Below are 18,501 nucleotides of genomic sequence, written 5' to 3' on the forward strand. Positions count from 1 at the left end.
AGGCAGGGCGGTGCAGGGTGGGGGGGAAGGAAGGGGGAGAGGAAAGTAGAACATCGAGCGTGCCAACGAGCCAGCAAGGCCCCGCCTCTATCCCGCCCACCAAGCCCTGGCCCTTCCCCAATCCCCGCCCATCGGGCTTCAGCTCTGTCCTTAGCCCCGACCAGTCGGCATACACTCCGCTCCAACCCCACTCTTTAGGCCCGGTCAGACCCCACCGCAGAGCTTAACCTCGCCCGCAGCCCTGGGGAAGGAAACTAGAATTTTTCCTCCAAGGTTGGATGAAGGAGTCAACCTTTCCGCCACTGCCCGGAAGTCCTCTGGCCCTGAGGGCCGGTGCCCCGGCCACTTCCGCTCCCGGCGGCCCTGACACCGGAAGCAGAAGTGCGCAGCGGCGGCGGATGGTGGCTGTTGTACGGGGCCGCACGGCGCGCTGCGGTGGGAGTGTCTCCGGCCGTTCTGCAGGTGCGGCCTGGCCCCTCGGGAGGGCGGGGAGGGCTCGGCGGGCGCGGGGAGAGGCCGGAGGGCCTAGGACGGCTGCCCGGGCCGAGGTGCTTCCTCCCCGCGGTAACCCCGGGGCCGGGATGGGAGCCCGCACAGCTCGGCTCTGCAGCCGGGCTCCCCCTGTTCGGTCTGTCGCTCTCAGGTACCCCTTGTTCGGGCCAACAGGACTGCCATCCGCCTATTGAAGGAGAAGTCAGGAAGTACAGCCCAGGTCCCGCAGCTAACAAGTGGTGACACCAGCCGGCCCCAGTACTCACCCGTCTTCCCCGATTTGTAGGCCTACCGTATCTCCCATATGTAGGATAACTGTTTATTAATAAATCACGTTTTATTTCATATTACGTTTCAGGTTATCTAGCTCTGCAAATGGAAATTTAGGTCTGAGTCTACATGTGCAAACTGGCTTGAGTGACTTGGCATGTGAATTTAAAAAATGGAATGTACCCTCTATCAAGGGATGAATTAGTTGGGTGACTGACAATTTGCACTTGCTTACCTTAGGGCCTGTTAACTTAGCTTTCTTTTCCTTTTCCTTTCCCCTCCCTCCCTCCCTCCCTTCTGACTTTTACTTTGTATCAGTTTTCTTAACTGTAAGGGGAGCATGTTCTAATAAAAGCTATTTCTCACTTATGTCACAAGTCTTATTAACATCAAAGAAAAGTAAGACTATTCAGTTCTTTTCAAGTTGGCTCCAGCCTGTAAATCGCCATAAGGCTTCAAAAGATGGGACTCCAGGAAAAAGAACATGAGCTTTGTTAGTACAGGGAATTGAAATTGAGTTGGCAGTAAATGGGATGTATTTTTTTTTTTGCGGTACGCGGGCCTCTCACTGTTGTGGCCTCTCCCGTTGCGGAGCATAGGCTCCGGACGCGCAGGCTCAGCAGCCATGGCTCACGGGCCCAGCCGCTCCGTGGCATATGGGATCTTCCCGGAACGGGGCACGAACCCGTGTCGCCTGCATCGGCAGGCGGACTCTCAACCACTGCGCCACCAGGGCAGCCCGGGATGTCTTTTTTAAATCATAGGGTTAAGACTCACTTCTAATGAGAAATGGAGAAAAAATTAATTCTGGAGGAAAATTAAGCATCAGATTTCAATTTGATGAGTGTGGTGTTTGTTTTTAGAGAGGATTCATGTCCCACCTTGTCTTTTTAGAAAGAGTTGACGTTTCTTAAAGACAGCTGAAATCTAGTGTTGTGATTTTTGTTATATGAACAGGCATTTTAAGTCATTTTTAGTTTTGACTTGTGGTGTTGTCTTTGTGTGTGTGTGTGTGTGAGTGTGTGAGTGTGCATGTGGGCACATGCCTTCTTAGTCTAACTATATTGAGTTATTCTTGAGGAGTGTTGATTGTTTGGCACATTTTCATTGGGGGTGCCCTCAATGAGCCGGGCCCTGTACAGGGGAAACAATGTGACTGAAATAGATTTAATGCTTGCCCCTGTGGACGTTATATTCTAGCTGGGAAGACAGATTTTAAATTAATAATGACAAGGGTGATGTAGAAACACAGAACAGGGGAACTTGAGGAGGAGATCAGCAAAAATATCTTAAACGGGACAAATGTTTGAACTTAAAAGATGAGTTTTATGTAGCTAGACAGGGGTCAGGCTGTGGAGTCGGAGTGGGGAGGAGATTTGAAAGAACGGTGGATGCGTAATCCGTCAGGCAGTACAAAGCCTGGTGTATTCCAGGAGCTGAGAAAATCTAAAACACAGAAGACAAAGTACCGAATGGAAAAGCCGGGAGGAGAGGAGGGCAGGGCCCTGAAGGCCATGGTAAACTTTGGACCTTGTTCTAAGGCCAGTGGGAAGCCACTGAATCAGAGTTTTAAGTAGGGAGTAATATGATTTTGTTTGTGATTTAAACAAACCACCAACTCCTGGGTTGAGCATGGTGTTTAGGATGGACAAGAATGAATGCAAAGTCCACACATATAGCAGCTTGGGTTATAGTTCAGGACTCAGAAGATTGTGGAGTTGGAAAAGTTGGGGCTTGGTGGTGATCGTGGAATTGAAAACGTTGGAATGTTTGCGATGCATAAGAGGTAGAACAGAGAATTTGGTGCTCGATGTATTCTCTCTACAACATGATATAGAGTAGGGCTTGGCAAACTGTGGCCTGTGGGCAAATCTGCCCCGGTGCTGGTTTCTATTAATAAGGTTTTATTGGAACACGTGTTTATGTGTTCCCTGTGGCTGTTTCTGTGCTATAACCACAGTTAAATAGCTGCCATACATGTGGCCCACAAATTTTAAGATTTTTACTGTCTGGCCTTTTACAGAAAGTTTGCCAACTTAGTACTTATCAAGTGCAGTTCTGGTAGCAGGATTTGGAGTCCTGAAAAAAGTGGACACAGGTCTGTACCTCGAGAGTTTACATCGTGGTTGGAGAGAGAGAGGCAAACTTACCTATACAAATACATATTAAAAAATCACAGCTTGATAAGGGCAGTGGAGGAAATGTAGAGGATGTTAGAGGTGTTTTGAGGGAGGATAAGAGGAGAAATGATCCTTTTATTAGGTGACTGGAGCCAGTAGAAACGGTCAGGGCCTGTGGTGTGAAAGGTGGCTCAGGGCCCAATATGTTCCTTATTGAGATAATTTCCGGGTAAGCATGTTTCGCTTGGCCGCCTTGCTGGTCCACGGAAATGGAATTATCTGGGCCAAACCCCTGCTTGGTGTTCTGCTTCCACTCTCATTTCTTCTTTTACCTCTGTCTCTCTTATTGCAGGAAGGACACCTACTGAAACTTTAAACCCTGGCGCTGGTGTCATGGTGAGGGGGAAGGAGGTGGTTAGGATGGTTGGGGGGGGGAATAATTATGTACTCTGGGCCCTGTCTCCTCTCTGCCTGCCTCCCAACTGAGGAAGAAAGAAGAGGGAAGTGTGGAGCATCTTTAGCCCCGTCCCCAGGACCTGGCAACCTCTTTCAGTACATGACCTCCGGAGGGAACTGCTTTGGGTGGAGGGTTCCCAAAGAGACCCTGGGGTTCTGTGCCTAATTCCAGAGGCTGACTGCAGTGCGGGGCTCATTTAGAGCCGGCAGCAGCAGAGCTCCAGGGCCATCCCTGCCATCACTCGTGAGACCTACCAAAAACAAATGGCTCTATACAGTAAAATTAAAATCCAACAAAATTAAAACCTCAGTTACTGTCACCCAAAGTACATTTCTCAAGTGCTTAGTAGCCACACGTGCCAGTGGCTGCCTTTTTGGAAAGTGCAGACATAGAACATTCCCATTGAGCTTTACCAGTCAGTGCTGTTGTAGAGAATTCTGAGATTAAAAGGCCATCAAGTTTCTCAGATGCAATGGAAGTCCTATTTTAACAAGCATAAAAAATGACTAAATGCTTATCTATGTCTTGGGTGGCGTCCTAGGGACTTCATGAAAATTAAAAGATCAAACCCAAACTTTTGATGTCTTAAATAAGGAGTTTAGGAAAAGCTCTATAAAGCTGAGAAGAACAGGCTCCGCCATCACTGGTTAGTGGAGTGACAGAGAGCCAAAGTTTATACTTTTGGATCTGTCCAAATGTTAAAAGAAAGTCAATATTTTCTGCTGGGTGTGCCATATGAGCTCTGTCCCAGCAACTCCTCAATTCTGCCCTTGTAGCACAAAAGCTGCCATAGAGATAAACAAACGGGTGTGGCTGTTTGCCAGTAAAACTTTATTCAGACAAACAGGAGGCAGGCCGGGTTTGCTAAGCCCTGCTTTGGAGAGAACACTCTCTGAATGTTCTTGCATTGGGTCTACCTTCCCCAGGGATAACCCCTCGTCCTGCAGAATGGTGAGGGTGGTCCTTTCTGAGCCAGAATATGTGTGCTGTCTTAGGAATCAGTCACCTTGGAGGATGTGGCAGTGGGGCTCATCCAGGAGTGGGCGTTGCTGGATGACACTCGGAGGAATCTGTACAGATACGTGCTGCTGGACAACTGCAGGACCCTGGCCCCCCGGGGTAAGGCTGGTGCTACTCCGGTCCTTCCTGTATGCAAATGCTTTTTAAGCGCCTGCCACATGACCACAGTGATGTAGTGTGGGTTTCCAGTTCATGGGCTTCCACAGGATAACAGCTCCATGCATTGCTTTTACTTAATTCTCTCCATAGTCACTTGTGTGGGTCTCACCGACCTTGACCTTGGGCTTTGGGACTTAGAGAACCTCAGTTCCATGGGGCAGAGAGGGAGCGTTTGTAGTTTGGGCCCTTGTGAAAGAACCTCACTGAGTTCATTAAAAACTGGATGTGATCACTTAGGTACCCCACATACTTGCTCGGGGTCAGGAGCTGAGGTCCAGGTGGAGGGCGGGCAGGCAGGGGAAGCATTTATTTTCCTCTGCAAGCCCTCCCTTCCCTCAGCACATATGTTTTTCTCCACCAGCAGGGACTCCATCCTGCAAAGCCTGTCTGGTCTCCCAGGTGGGGCCAAGAGAAGAGCTGATGACAGCAGAACAAGGCATTCTCTGTGCCACGGGTGTGGGTGAGTACCAGGGGGCGTAGCACATTGTGACCCATCCAGACCGGGGTTTGAGGGTGGGTGCTGCTGGGAAGTGTCAGTCTGAGGGCATTTTTAAGGTTCTTTATTCTGAGGGGAAATAAGGTTTTTTGGGGTGAGTTCCTTTAGCTCTTCTTTTTTCACTTTTTAATTCTCTTACTTTTTGTTGGTTTCAGAAAAAGATCTGTTCCAATTTCTCTTTTTTAAAAAAAAATTTGAGATACATACTGTAAAATTCACCCTTTTAAAGTGTACAATTCAGAGGTTTTTAGTATATTCACAGAATTGTGCAACCATCACCACTATCTATTTCCAGAACATTTCTATCACCTCCAAAAGAAACCCTGTACTTATTAGCAGTCCCCCCCATCCCCCTTCCTGCAGCCCCCAGCAACCACTAACTCACTTTCTGTCTCTGTGGATTTGCCTGTTCTGGACATCTCATATAAATGGAATCATACGTCTGTATCTGTCTTCTTTCACTCAGCATCATGTTTTTGAGGTTCTTCCATGTAGTAGCATGAAATGCTTCATTCCTTTTTAAGGCTGAGTGATATTCCATTGTGTGGATGCACCACATTCTGTTCATCCATTCATCAGATGATGGCCATCTGGCTGGTTTCCACTTTTCGGTGATTGGGAGTAGTACTACTCTGAACATTCATGTATAAGAATTTATGTGGAGCAAACATCATTCTCAATGGTGAAAAACTGAAAACATTTCCTCTAAGATCAGGAACAAGACAAGGATGTCCACTCTCACCACTATTATTCAACATGGTTTTGGAAGTCCTAGCCATGGCAATCAGAGAAGAAAAAGAAATAAAAGGAATACAAATTGGAAAAGAAGAAGTAAAACTGTCACTGTTTGCAGATGACATGATACTATACATAAAGAATCCTAAAGATGCCACCAGAAAACTACTAGAGCTGATCAATGAATTCGGTAAAGTTGCAGGATACAAAATTAATGCACAGAAATCTCTTGCATTCCTATACACTAATGATGAAAAATCTGAAAGAGAAATTAAGGAAACACTCCCATTTACCATTGCAACAAAAAGAACAAAATACCGAGGAATAAACCTACCTACGGAGACAAAAGACCTGTATGTAGAAAACTAAAAGACACTGATGAAAGAAATTAAAGATGATACCAACAGATGGAGAGATATACCATGTTCTTGGATTGGAAGAATCAATGTTGTGAAAATGACTCTACTACCCAAAGCAATCTACAGATTCAATGCAATCCCTATCAAATTACCAATGACATTTTTTACGGAACTAGAACAAAAAATCTTAAAATTTGTATGGAGACACAAAAGACCCCGAATAGCCAAAGCAGTCTTGAGGGAAAAAAACGGAGCTGGAGGAATCAGACTCCCTGACTTCAGACTATACTACAAAGCTGTAGTAATCAAGACAATATGGTACTGGCATAAAACAGAAACATAGATCGATGGAACAAGATAGAAAGCCCAGAGATCAACCCACAAACCTATGGTCAACTAATCTATGCCAAAGGAGGCAAGGATATACAATGGAGAAAAGACAGTCTCTTCAATAAGTGGTGCTGGGAAAACTGGACAGCTACATGTAAAAGAATGAAATTAGAACACTCCCTAACACCATACACAAAAATAAACTCAAAATGGATTAGAGACCTAAATGTAAGACCAGACACTATCAAACTCTTAGAGGAAAACATAGGAAGAACACTCTTGGACATAAATCACAGCAAGATCTTTTTTGATCCACCTCTTAGAGTAGTGGAAATAAAAACAAAAATAAACAAATGGGACCTAATGAAACTTCAAAGCTTTTGCACAGGAAAGGAAACCATAAAGAAGACGAAAAGACAACCCTCAGAATGGGAGAAAATATTTGCAAACAAATCAACGGACAAAGGATTAATCTCCAAAATATATAAACAGCTTATGCAGCTCAATATTAAAGAAACAAAAAACCCAATCCAAAACTGGGCAGAAGACCTAAATAGACATTTCTCCAAAGAAGACATACAGATGGTCAAGAAGCACATGAAAAACTGTGCAACATCACTAATTATTAGAGAAATGAAAATCAAAACTACAATGAGGTATCACCTCACACCAGTTAGAATGGATATCATCAGAAAATCTACGAACAGCAAATGCTGGAGAGGGTGTGGAGAAAAGGGAACCCTCTGGCACTGTTGGTGGGAATGTAAATTGATACAGCCACTGTGGAGAACAGTATGGAGGTTCCTTAAAAAACTAAAAATAGAATTACCATATGATCCAGCAATCCCACTACTGGGCATATACCCAGAGAAAACCATAATTCAAAAAGACACATGCACCCCAATGTTCATGGCAGCACTATTTACAATAGCCAGGTCATGGTAGCAACCTAAATGTCTATTGACAGATGAATGGATAAAGAAGATGTAGTACATATATACAATGGAATACTACTCAGCCATAAAAAGGAACGAAATTGAGTCATCTGTTGAGATGTGGATGCATCTAGAGACTGTCATACAGAGTGAAGTAAGTGAGAAAGAGAAAAACAAATATTGTATATTAACGCATGTATGTGGAACCTCGAAAAATGGTACAGATGAACCGCTTTGCAGGGCAGAAGTTGAGACACAGTTGTAGAGAGCAAACGTATGGACACCAAGGGGGGAAAGCCATGGTGGGGTGGTGGTTGTGGTGTGCTGAATTGGGCGATTGGGATTGACATGTATACCCTGATGTGTATAAAATTGGTGACTAATAAGAACCTGCTGTATAAAAAAATAAAATAAAGTTCAAAAAATAAAAAAAAAATCATGTGGATATGTTTTCATTTCTCTTGAGTATATACTTAGGTGTGGAATTGCTGGGTCATTTTTCAAACTTTTTGAAGAACCGCCAAACTGCTTTCTAGAATAGTCACACTATTTTACCTTCCCACCAGCGGTGCGTGAGGGTTCCAATTTCTCCATATCATACAAACAATTATTGTCCAATTCCTCTTTAAACCAAACATTTCTTTGTGTGTTCCTTGTCTAATTGCTTCTTACTTGTTTGCCTGATAACACTGTCTGATAACGTCACTTGCAATCTCCACGGATTCCTTTGCTGGGAAAAAAGTCTCTCATTTCCACCTCATTCCCATCACTGCCCAATTCCTACCCTTAGAGCCTCACTTTCTCACTGATACCTTCTTCCATTTTAGTACTGACCCAAGTTTAGGGTCAATATTAAAAAAAAAAACATGTTGTATGTGTCAATATCATGCCACTACTTCTTTCTGAAAGAAGGTAATTTTTTTTTTTCCAATTCATTTTAGACTGGGAATCTCAACTTAAACCCAAAGAGTCTACTCCTCTGCAGGATATTTTGGAGGAACATTCATCCCATGATTTGCAAATGGTAAGATTCACAGGTGATGATTCTTTACTTCCTCTCATAGAAGAAGTTGAGGAATACGTGAGTTGGACACGCACACCAGGGCCGGGCAGGTATTTGAGCCAGGGCTTTTCCTCAAGGACATGAAGCGTCTGGAGGGAGCATCCATGACCCATGAATTTGGGCAAATCCCACCTATCACTTAAGTTTCTTTCTTCTTAGAAAGTTCCCCTGAGTAAACATTTCCATCAGTGAGAGTCAGACATCGATTGTATGCAGTGTGATTTACTCTTCAACAGTGATCAGAAACACGCTGTCTGTTAGAGATGCCCCATGTAAGTTCAGGATGTGAGAAAGCCTAGTGGTGGAACCTGCAACACCCTGGAAGAACTTGACCTGTCTGAACAAGGCGCACCTTTGAAAATGCTGAAAACGTGCCCCTGACAAGGAGCATCCCTGGGTGACCTTTTTGTCATCATCCACTGCTTGTCAGGAGCAAACTCCTCCTGGAGAGAAGCCACCTGCTGATTTAACTGTGGTGAGAAAGGCTCCTGGAGGAATTATAACTTGGATCTGAACAAGAGGACCTGCAGGAGAGGGCCACTCTGATTGTAAAGAATGTGGGAAAGTTGTCAGGGGTCCCACAGCCCTAGGGAGACAAGTTGAGACCCCACACTGGAAGGAAGCCCTTGTCAAAGAGTGGAAAATCATTCAGAACCAGCTTGCACAGTATGGTGTGTGAGAAAATGCAGAGTCCTGCCATCCCCCCTTTGACCCTGAATTCCTGCCTTCCTAAACTACCGAGCCTCCACGTTTGAGTTCCCATTCTTGGGGTTTTGAAGCTTAGGGTTAGGGCTAAGATTTGGATAGAGGGACAGACAGAGCCCAGCTTCACCCCCAGGCTGGGCCTCTTTGTCCCAGAGCCAATGAGGTATCTAGCTTCCCTCAGTATGTGCCTCTCCACCTCTATCACGGATGGTGTCAGCCTCGGAGTGTCAGAGACACTGGCACAGTGCATGGGGTGGTGAGGCCGGGGTAGTAGAGACCCCTTTTCCATTCCTGTGCCCTGAGCACACGGAGCCTCAACCCTGCACAGCCTCGTGAGGAGTGGACTGCCAGGCAGCTGAAACTCTCGCCCCTGCATGGCTGGCATCAGACCCCAAGGCAGCTGAGCCCTCTCCTTAGTGCCCAGATCCTCCTTGTCCTTGGTTTACACTCTTGTTTCGGAAGAGAATGTCCTCCACTAGCTGCTTGGGAAAGGGCGCTGGCTTTTGAGACCTTAAGATCTGCAAATGTCTTACTGGAGCTGCTGGATCCCAGGGGATCCCCTCATCTGATGTTGTTGTTGCAGTAACCCCATTATAGAGTGTTCTGTGCGCCATTATGGAGCTCTCGATTGATGCCTGTTGAATGAAGGAGTGAACAGATGGGTGCTGGTAAAGACGGCTCCAGGCCCCTACCGGCACCATGCCTCCATCAGCAGATGGACCGTGTGAGGGAGGGAGTACGGGCCATGAGGGATGGGTGTCCTCTGTGGTTTCTGTGGGCTCTTTCCTCTCAGTATGGGGTTCCAGCACTTTCCACAGAACTTCACTGCCAGCTCAGTAGTGAGTACTGAGTGTGGGAGAGGAGGGGCTTCTGCTGCATCTGGAAACACAGGCAGTCACAGAATGTTCTGAGTGGGCATAAGTGGTCCACTTCCTTCTATATAGAGGAATCCCACTACAGTTCCTTCTGTGTAGAGGAATCAAGCAGTTCATCCCTGAATATGCCCCTAAGTGGTCCAGCATATGTGAGGTCGGGAGTCAAATGCAGGCCTGTCTCTAGAGACCGCGTCTTAGCCACCAGGGTCTTCTGCTTGAGGATCGCACATCCTGATACTTGGTCGATGTGGCTGAACCTTTGGTTATCCCTTCTAGGCCATGTGGGTGTCACTGAGCCTTGTCGCAATCACTGGGGCCCCTTATGGCAGCTCTGAGGTCACGTGTGAATAAGCGCTGGTGGCCAGGGACAGACCAAGGCCCTGTAGCCCCAAAGAATGGGCATCTCCAGGCTCAGCCTTCCTACTGTCCCAGAGCCACCCACGCCACCTCTCCTGCACAACACCCAGCTCCTCAAGGCTCTGGTTTCACCTCTTCTGTTTTCTGCTGGATCCACAGTGCCTGTACTAGCAGTGCTCAATAAGTACGTGTTGAGCAAATAGGCGGAACTCCTAAAAACCTTCAAGAAGAGTGATCTGTGTCAGAATTATTCTGATGAAAACATTTGTCTCAAAATGGTACCCCTGGGATTTCAGTTTACGGAGGTGACTGAGTGATGACATGGAGAGGCCAGTGACAGTGACTTACATTTCTTGAGAGGAGGGGGCTGGTCACGCCACACAGGGCCACACGAGGAAGCACCAGCATCAGTCAGGAGGCTGACAGGAGTGAGGAGAGACTCTAGGCCAGAGCCTTCACTGGTTTTCTGTAGGAAAGGCAAGGCAGGGCAGGGTAAACAGCTTAGGACTGGTGAGTTTGAGTAATAATTCTGGGGGATCTTGAGGCACAGGGGCTGTCCCCAGTTGTCTGGTACCTGGCCTTGGTGATCTAGGGCAGGGGGAATGTTGGCTTGGTGTGTGAGAACTAGATAAAGGAGGTGGTTCGGAGTACGAGCTGTGGATCACGGGGGAGATGTAAACAGCTGTGGCCATTAGTTTGGCCCTGTGATTGATGGATGCCAGGGGCATCCTCAAATATGGAATCTAAGAAAACATAGAATGAAGTTCATATTCAGAGCCAAGGGCTCCCAGCCTTTCTATAGAAACCTTTCTAGTTAAACGTCTTGTAGCGCCTCCAAGGGCTTGTGGCCTGACCTCCAGACAGGGCCTCTCCAGAACCAGAAAGGGGTCAGGTCTGTCTCCAAGTCTCTGGCATGATCAGTCCTCGTTGGTGGCAGGGGCCCACAGTGCAATGGGGGGAGTCACGAGGTCTGAAACTACCAGGCCCACGTTCCCCAGATTCTGATGGCACGAGCCCCAAACTTAGGGTCTCTGAGGGTGAGAACAGCCTCCATACCGCCTCTGTCCTGCTCAGCACCCTGCATGCCTTTTCCCAGGGGCTGGGGCTGGACCTGAGGATGCAGATCAAGCCCATGATGGGAGAGAGGGGGACACCTCTGACTCCAGGGGACCGGTCAGCTCTCCAGGAGTCACCTTGGTCTTCTGAGGACACAGTAAGCCTGGGAAGTGGTTTGCTGGGAGGGCCCCAGCCCCAGCCAGGAAAGCCTAGGGTTCAGGAGTTTTGTTAGGCGGGGAGGCAGGAGGGAGGGATGAATCTAGGGCCAACTGCCAACTGTTGGGGGAATTGGGAACATGGTGGAGGCCCAGGCTTACCTCCTGGTAGGAACTGCTGGACATGCCGTGGCGTTTCTGCGTTGAATGTAAATATCCCTAGTGTGATGTCAGGCCCAGAGCAGTCCTAGGGGAGGGGCTAGCACCTAGGGTTCAGGCCCTGCCTCTCTGGGCCAGCCTTTCTTTGTCCAGTCCTTCCACCCTCATTCCCACCCTGTCCATGGCCAGGAAACCTATAGGAATGAGTGGGTCCAAGGGCTGTGTGAAGAGTGTCCAGGCCGGTAACCAAGCTCTTGGCTCAGGGCCTTGTGTTTTGGTACTGAGGTGGACAGAGTTACAGAGAAGGACACTTTAAGGTGTGCTATGAGCCCCGCGCTGAGGAGGAGGGCCCTCCTCTCACCTGTCCCTGCCCGTCACCTGCCCTGAGGGACCTGCCACATTTACTTCCCATCCACCACCAAGTCCTACAAACTTTTCCTCCAAAATATAAACCTACCTCTGACTGCTCCTTCTGTTCCTGGTGCCACCACCCTGCCCAGAGCCACCGTTATTTCTCCTGGACCCCCGGGAACTGCTCCTGACAGGCTCCTGCTGCCACTGGGCATCACCCTGGACACCGAGGCCAGAGGCATCCCTTAGAAATGCAAGTCAGTTCAAATACCCTTCCCAAGGGAGTGGCTGGCGGTAGAGGAGAGTTCAGGTTCTTTCTCCCACAGCAGGGCTTCCCCTCCGGAATAGTTTACTAATGTCCCCTCATTTGCAGGGGTCCACCTCTGCATCCTCCCTCTACCCCTCAATCTGCTGGCTGTCCACTGCCCCTCTCTGCTCCAGCATTTCCCCCACTACCGGAGGCTGCTCAGAGGAGGCCTCCCTTACCCAGGCCCCCTCTCTCCATCCCATCTTGGAGTTGAAATTCCACGACAGTGGTTAACTTTATACTGAAGAATTGTAAACCTGGACAAGGGAACAGGGCCTGTGCCTGTATGTTCAGTGTGTTTCCCCAAAGCAGGGCCAGTCATGCCAATTCAGTCTGGGTGAGCAGGTGTGAGTGGATCCCACCGACTGTGTGACTAATATGTTCCTGTCACTCTGTCCAGGGGCTGAAGGTGGCTGTGCAGATTCAGAAGGTGGCCACGCCAGAGCCTGCGCTGCGCCTCCTCAACCTGTTGGGGGCTGGGGGTTCTGGTGAGTGAGAGCTGGGTGGAATTGACAGCCAGAGGGCCCCGCTGTGCTGTGTTGTGTCTGGGAACTTGCATCCGCCGCCTTTTCCTATGACTGCAGTCATTGCCATAGGGAGAGAATATATGAAGCAATCTCTCATTATTTACATATGCACGGGGAAAGGCACTTTCTAGGGATTGTGGGCTGGGATTCTTTTTTTGTTTTTTTTAGTCTCAGATCTTTCTGTTATGGAAGAGCAGTCCCCACTCAAAGGCCAGACCTCTCTTGGGGCACGGTTAAATTCTCCACTGCGCAAGCATGTCGATGCTGAAGGTTACAGTTGAATTTACTATAAGTGGCACATGTTTGAACTGAGCTTTTAAAAAATGAGGCTAAAAGCCATATCTCCTGAGAAGTGGGGGGAAAAATTAATTCTGGAGGACAAATAACATTGTAGCTTGTACTGCAAGGCGTTTGTTTCCTTCCATCTTACCTTATTGTAAGAATAATAAATTTTGTTTATTAATCATATCATCCAGTCTTGCATTTGGACTCTGTATTATGCCACTGACAGGAAGTAATTCTTAGATTTGGGTTATATGTTGTTGTTCTATAGATTTTTGGTACGCCTTCTGGGCCAGGCTCTGCCATAATGTACTCGTTTTATTTATTCATTTATTTTTAAAATTTTTATTAGAGTATAGTTGATTTACAATGTTGTGTTACTTTCTGCTGTACAGAAAAGTGAATCAGTTACATATATCCATATATCCACTCTTTTTTAGATTCTTTTCCCTTTTAGGTCATTACAGAGTATTGAATAGAGTTCCCTGTGCTATACAGTAGGTCCTTATTAGTTATCTGTTTTATATATAGTAGTGTGTATATGTCAATCCCAGTCTCCCAATTTATCCCTTCCCCCCTTTCCCTCCTGGTAACCATAAGATTGTTTTCTACATCTGTGACTCTATTTCTGTTTTGTCAATAACTTCATTTGTACCGTTTTTTTAGATTCCACATATAAATGATATCAATGATATTTGTCCTTCTCTGTCTGACTTACTTCACTGAGTATGACAATCCCTAGGTCAATCCATGTTGCTGCAAACGGCATTATTTCATTCATTTTTATGGCCGAGTAATATTCCATTGTATACATGTAGCACATCTTCTTTATCCATTCCTCTGTTGATGGACATTTAGGTTGGTTCCATGTCCTGGCTATTGTAAATAGTGCTGCAGTGAACATTGGGGTGCATGTATCTTTTCAAATTATAGTTTTCTTCGGGTATATGCCCAGGAGCAGGATTGCAGGATCATATGGTAGCTCTATTTTTAGCTTTTTAAGGAACCTCCATACTGTTCTCCATAGTGGCTGTACCAATTTACATTCCCACCAGCAGTGTAGGAGGGTTCCCTTTTCTCCACACCCTTTCCAGCATTTATCGTTTGTAGACTTTTTAATGGTGGCCATTCTGACCTGTGTGAAGTGATACCTCATTGTAGTTTTGATTTACATTTCTCTAATAATTAGTGATGTTGAGCATCTTTTCATGTGCTTTTTGGCCATCTGTGCCATAAAGTACTGTTGAAGTACTTGGTGTGCTCTGTGCTTTTGAAGTACTCTGGAAGGTACTCTTGAAGTACTCACCACTGTCATCCTGTGGTGAGATGGGCACTGGGAAACAATTGCAGACCAAACCCTGAGGCCCTCCCCCATGGAGTTCACAGTCTGGCTTGGTGGTCAGATTTTTCAATGGAGACTGGAATGCAATGGAAGCATATAACAGGAGGGCTTTATCTTGGGGGGCAGAGAGGAGCTCTGGGAAATTTAAGTTTAGACCAAGTTTCTCAACTGCAGCACTCCTGATACAGGGGCTGGATCTCTGTGGTGGGGGCCGTCCTGCATGTTGTAGGATGTTTAGCAGCATCCCTGGCCACCACTCACTAGCTGGCAGTACCACCTCCCCCTGTATTAGTTTGCTAGGGCTCCCATAACAAAGTACCACAGGCTGCGTGGCTTAAACAACAGAACTTTGTTTTCTCACAGTTTTGGAGGACAGAGGTCCAAGATCAAGAGGGCCGTGATCTGTTCTTTGGCTTGTTGATGTCCGTCTTCTTCCTGCATTTTCCCTCTGTATGTGTCCGTGTCCAAATTTCCACCAATTACATTGGATTAGGACCCATCCTACTGACCTCATTTTAATTTAATGACCTCTGAAAAGACCCTATGTCCAAATACAGTTATATTCTGAGATTCTAGGGGTTAGGACTTCAACATATGAATCTTTGGAGGGACACAATTCAGCCCATAACACCCTAGTCATGAGGACCAAAGACATCTTCAGGTGCTATGGATTGTCCCCCTCTAATGCATATGTTGATGCCGTAACCTCCCATGTGGCTGTATTGGAGACAGGGCCCTGAAGGAGGTTGTTAGGGTTAAATGAGGTCTTAAGGGTGGAGCCCTGATCCCATAGAACTGGTGTCCTTATAAGAACAGGAAGAGAAAAAGCAGAGTTCTCCACCATGTGAGGACACAGTGAGAAGGCAGATGTCTGCTAGCCAGGAAGAGCATTCTCACCAGAGCCGGACCATGGTGGCACCCTGATCTCAGACTTCTAGCCTCCAGAACTGTGAGAAAATAAATTTCTGTTGTTTAAGCCACCCAGTCTGTGGTATTTTGTTACAGCTGCCCGAGCTAAGATACTAGACACTGCCACCTGACCTCTGGGGACAGGGGTGGCTTAAGACCATAATAATTACTGTATCGTTTAGATGTTGGTCTGTTTGGAGGTTTGGGGAGAGGAGTTCAGGCCTAGGAATGGCATCTGTAAAATCCACTGGGCACCGGGGAAGAAGAGCCTGGTCTTTCAGCACCTGGGAGGAGGATGGGCCTCGGGAGGATATGAGTGGTGGGTGGAGGCAGTTAGGAAAAGGATGGTGGTGGCCTAGACTTGGGGGTGAGTGTGGAGTAGGTGTGTCAGGGGTCCTTAAGACCACTCCCAGGTTTGACGATTTGCTAGGAGGACTCAGGACTTAGCTTACAGTTGTACTCATGGCTATGATTTATTCCACTGAAGGGATGCAAAGCAAAATCAGCAAAGGGAAAAGGCTCATTTGGTGAAGTCTGGAGGAATTCAGGCACAAGTTTCTGGAGTCCTCTCCCAAGGGAGTCGCATGGGACACGCTTAATTCCCCCAGCAACAAGCTGTGACAACACGTGTGCAGTGTTATCTACAGGGAAGTTCATTAGAGACTCAGAGCCCAGGGTTTTCCCTGGGGGCTGGTCATGTAGGCACCCTCTGCCCAGCACATACCTAAATTCCAGACTTCCAGAAGGAGAACAGGCATTCAGCATAAACCGCACTGTTTGTACGAACAGTTTAAGCAGCGAGTGAGCCCCTCCTATCAGTTAGGGTGGTGGGAGCCCTCTCGAAATGCAAGTTCCCAGAGGCCAGCTAAGGGTCAGCCTTGCTGGCAGGCCTTGCTGAGGAGAGCAGTCAGGCCCGCTGTGTTAACTCTTATCTGCACAGCAGGTAAGCTAGGAACCATGTAAGATGTACACAGGAGGTCGAGTTGAGATAGTTTGGTGAGTCATGTGTGCATTCATTTACCAGACATTCCAGGGCGTTTTTTTTTTTTTTTTACATCTTGATTGCGGTATAATTGCTTTACAATGGTGTGTTAGTTTCTGCTTTATAACAAAGTGAATCAGTTATACATATACATATGTTCCCATATCTCTTCCCTCTTGCGTCTCCCTCCCTCCCACCCTCGCTATCCCACCCCTCCAGGCGGTCACAAAGCACCGATCTGATCTCCGTGTGCTATGAGGCTTCTTCCCACTAGCTATCTACCTTACGTTTGGTAGTGTATATATGTCCATGCCGCTCTCTTGCTTTGTCACAGCTTACCCTTCCCCCTCCCCAGGGCATTTTTATATGCCAAGCACAGTTGGGGGGTGAGGGTGTAGCAAAAGGAAAAGGACCCCAGGCTTTTTCTTCCGAAGCTGCCAGTCCATTGGGGGAGACGGAAGATAATCACCTAAGGAAGCAAAAAAAAAAAAGTAGCTGGTTATAGATAAGTAAGGGCTGTGAAGAAAGGAGAGGGTCTTTTTAGAGAAAAGAAGGGTATTGGGGAGGAGAGACTCTCCGAAGGAGTGACATTTAAGTGGGTCCAAATGAGAAGGTATGATATAGGCGTTCCCCATAGCAGGGACAGGGTGGGAGGAAGGGGAATGGGGTGGGTGGAGGTGGGGAGGTGGGTGTAGAAATGTCATCACTGATTTTTTTTTTTTTTGACTGTTGGGGTCAGAGGGGGAGGGATTGCTCATCTGAGATCAGGGACATTGGAAGAAGGACAGGCTTTGAGAAGAAGGTGATAAGTGCATTTTTTTTTTTTTTTTTTGGATGGAGTGGGTGAAACAACAGAAATTTATACCTCACAGTTCTGAGGTCAGAAGTCTGAAATCAAGGTGTCGGCAAGGCCATGCTTCCTGTGAAACCTGTAGGGAAATAATCTTTCTTGCCTCTTCCTAGCTTCTGGTGGTTGCTGTAAGCCTCGGTATTCCTTGGCTTGTGGATGCATCGCTCCCATCTCTGCCTGCCTTGCCACGTGGCTTTCTCCCCTCATTCGGTATCTCTTCTCCTCTTATAAGGACACCATTTGTATTGGATTAAGGGCCCTCTACTCCACCATAACTTTATCTTAACATCTACAAAAACCCTATTTCCAAGCAAGGTCATATTCTGAGGTACTGGGGGTTAGGACTTGTTATTTTTTGGGGGGACACAGTTCAACTCATAAAGTCTGCTCTCTGGACCCCCCAAATTCATATCCTCCTTACATGCAAAATACAGTCACATGATCCCAACATCCCCAAAGTTTTTACCCATTCCAGCATCAACTCTGTCTAAAATCTCATCTAGATATTGACTCAAAATATCCCAGATCTTGTCATCTAAATAATCTAAATCAGGTATGGTGAGACTGGGGGTGTGATCCATCCTGGGGGCATAATTCCTCTCCATTTGTAAATTGGTAGAACCAGAAAACAGGTTCTCTGCTTCCAAAATACAATGGTGGGGCAGGCATTGGATAGACATTCCCATTCCCAAAGGGAGAGGAAACAAGGGTCCCGGGTCTCACGTACGTTTGAAACCCAGCAGGGCAAGTTCAAAGCCTGAGAATGATCCTCTGTGGGTTGAATCTCTGTCCTCCACCTCCTGGGGCAACAGCTCCCCCCATCTAGCTCATTTTGGATGTTTCATTCGTATTCCCCCAGGTAGATGAGTGGAGATATCGGAGCCAATGGTTGTGTATATGGGTCTGGAGTGCAGATGTGAGAGTCAGCCTGGAGATTTGGGCCTTGTCAGGTAGTTGGGAATTGACACCCAGAGCCGGGGACGGTGCCTTCCGAGGCGGAGACTACAAGGTGAGAAGAGGAAGGTGTGCACCTTGGGGACACCAGCAAGTGATGGAGGAGGAGCCTATACAGGAAACCGGGAGGGAGGCTGCGGGGTGGGGGTGGGCACTGAAGCCCAGGGGGGTGGGTTTTAAGATGGAGGGATTGGATGACTGAACATGTCAACTAGATCCCCACTCTGGATGGAGGTCACAGGTGATCCTAGTGA

At 47.2% G+C, this 18,501-nt stretch overlaps 1 protein-coding gene across 6 annotated transcripts in view; it reads left to right on the top strand.

Moving 5' to 3' along the window:
* ZNF333 (zinc finger protein 333) overlaps nucleotides 1-18,501 on the top strand; it is a 27,786-nt gene continuing 9,285 nt past the window's right edge. Inside the window, exons 1-7 of one of the 6 annotated variants that reach the window (XM_089905435.1) lie at nucleotides 1-462; nucleotides 3,235-3,278; nucleotides 4,335-4,458; nucleotides 4,880-4,978; nucleotides 8,315-8,397; nucleotides 11,470-11,586; nucleotides 12,802-12,889. In XM_089905435.1, the coding sequence (XP_089761561.1) occupies nucleotides 279-462; nucleotides 3,235-3,278; nucleotides 4,335-4,458; nucleotides 4,880-4,978; nucleotides 8,315-8,397; nucleotides 11,470-11,586; nucleotides 12,802-12,889 (739 nt within the window). In that variant the 5' untranslated portion in view covers nucleotides 1-278. The remainder of the gene's footprint in view (nucleotides 463-3,234; nucleotides 3,279-4,334; nucleotides 4,459-4,879; nucleotides 4,979-8,314; nucleotides 8,398-11,469; nucleotides 11,587-12,801; nucleotides 12,890-18,501) is intronic. The other 5 variants (XM_089905434.1, XM_089905433.1, XM_089905431.1 and 2 more) reach the window with 5 other exon arrangements.

The sequence above is a fragment of the Delphinapterus leucas genome, unplaced genomic scaffold, assembly GCF_059928025.1.
Source record: "Delphinapterus leucas isolate spDelLeu-1000000601 "Yukka" unplaced genomic scaffold, BTC_Dleu_Yukka2 spDelLeu_asBTCV2_sq25, whole genome shotgun sequence".
In the NCBI taxonomy this organism is placed as follows: domain Eukaryota; kingdom Metazoa; phylum Chordata; class Mammalia; order Artiodactyla; family Monodontidae; genus Delphinapterus; species Delphinapterus leucas.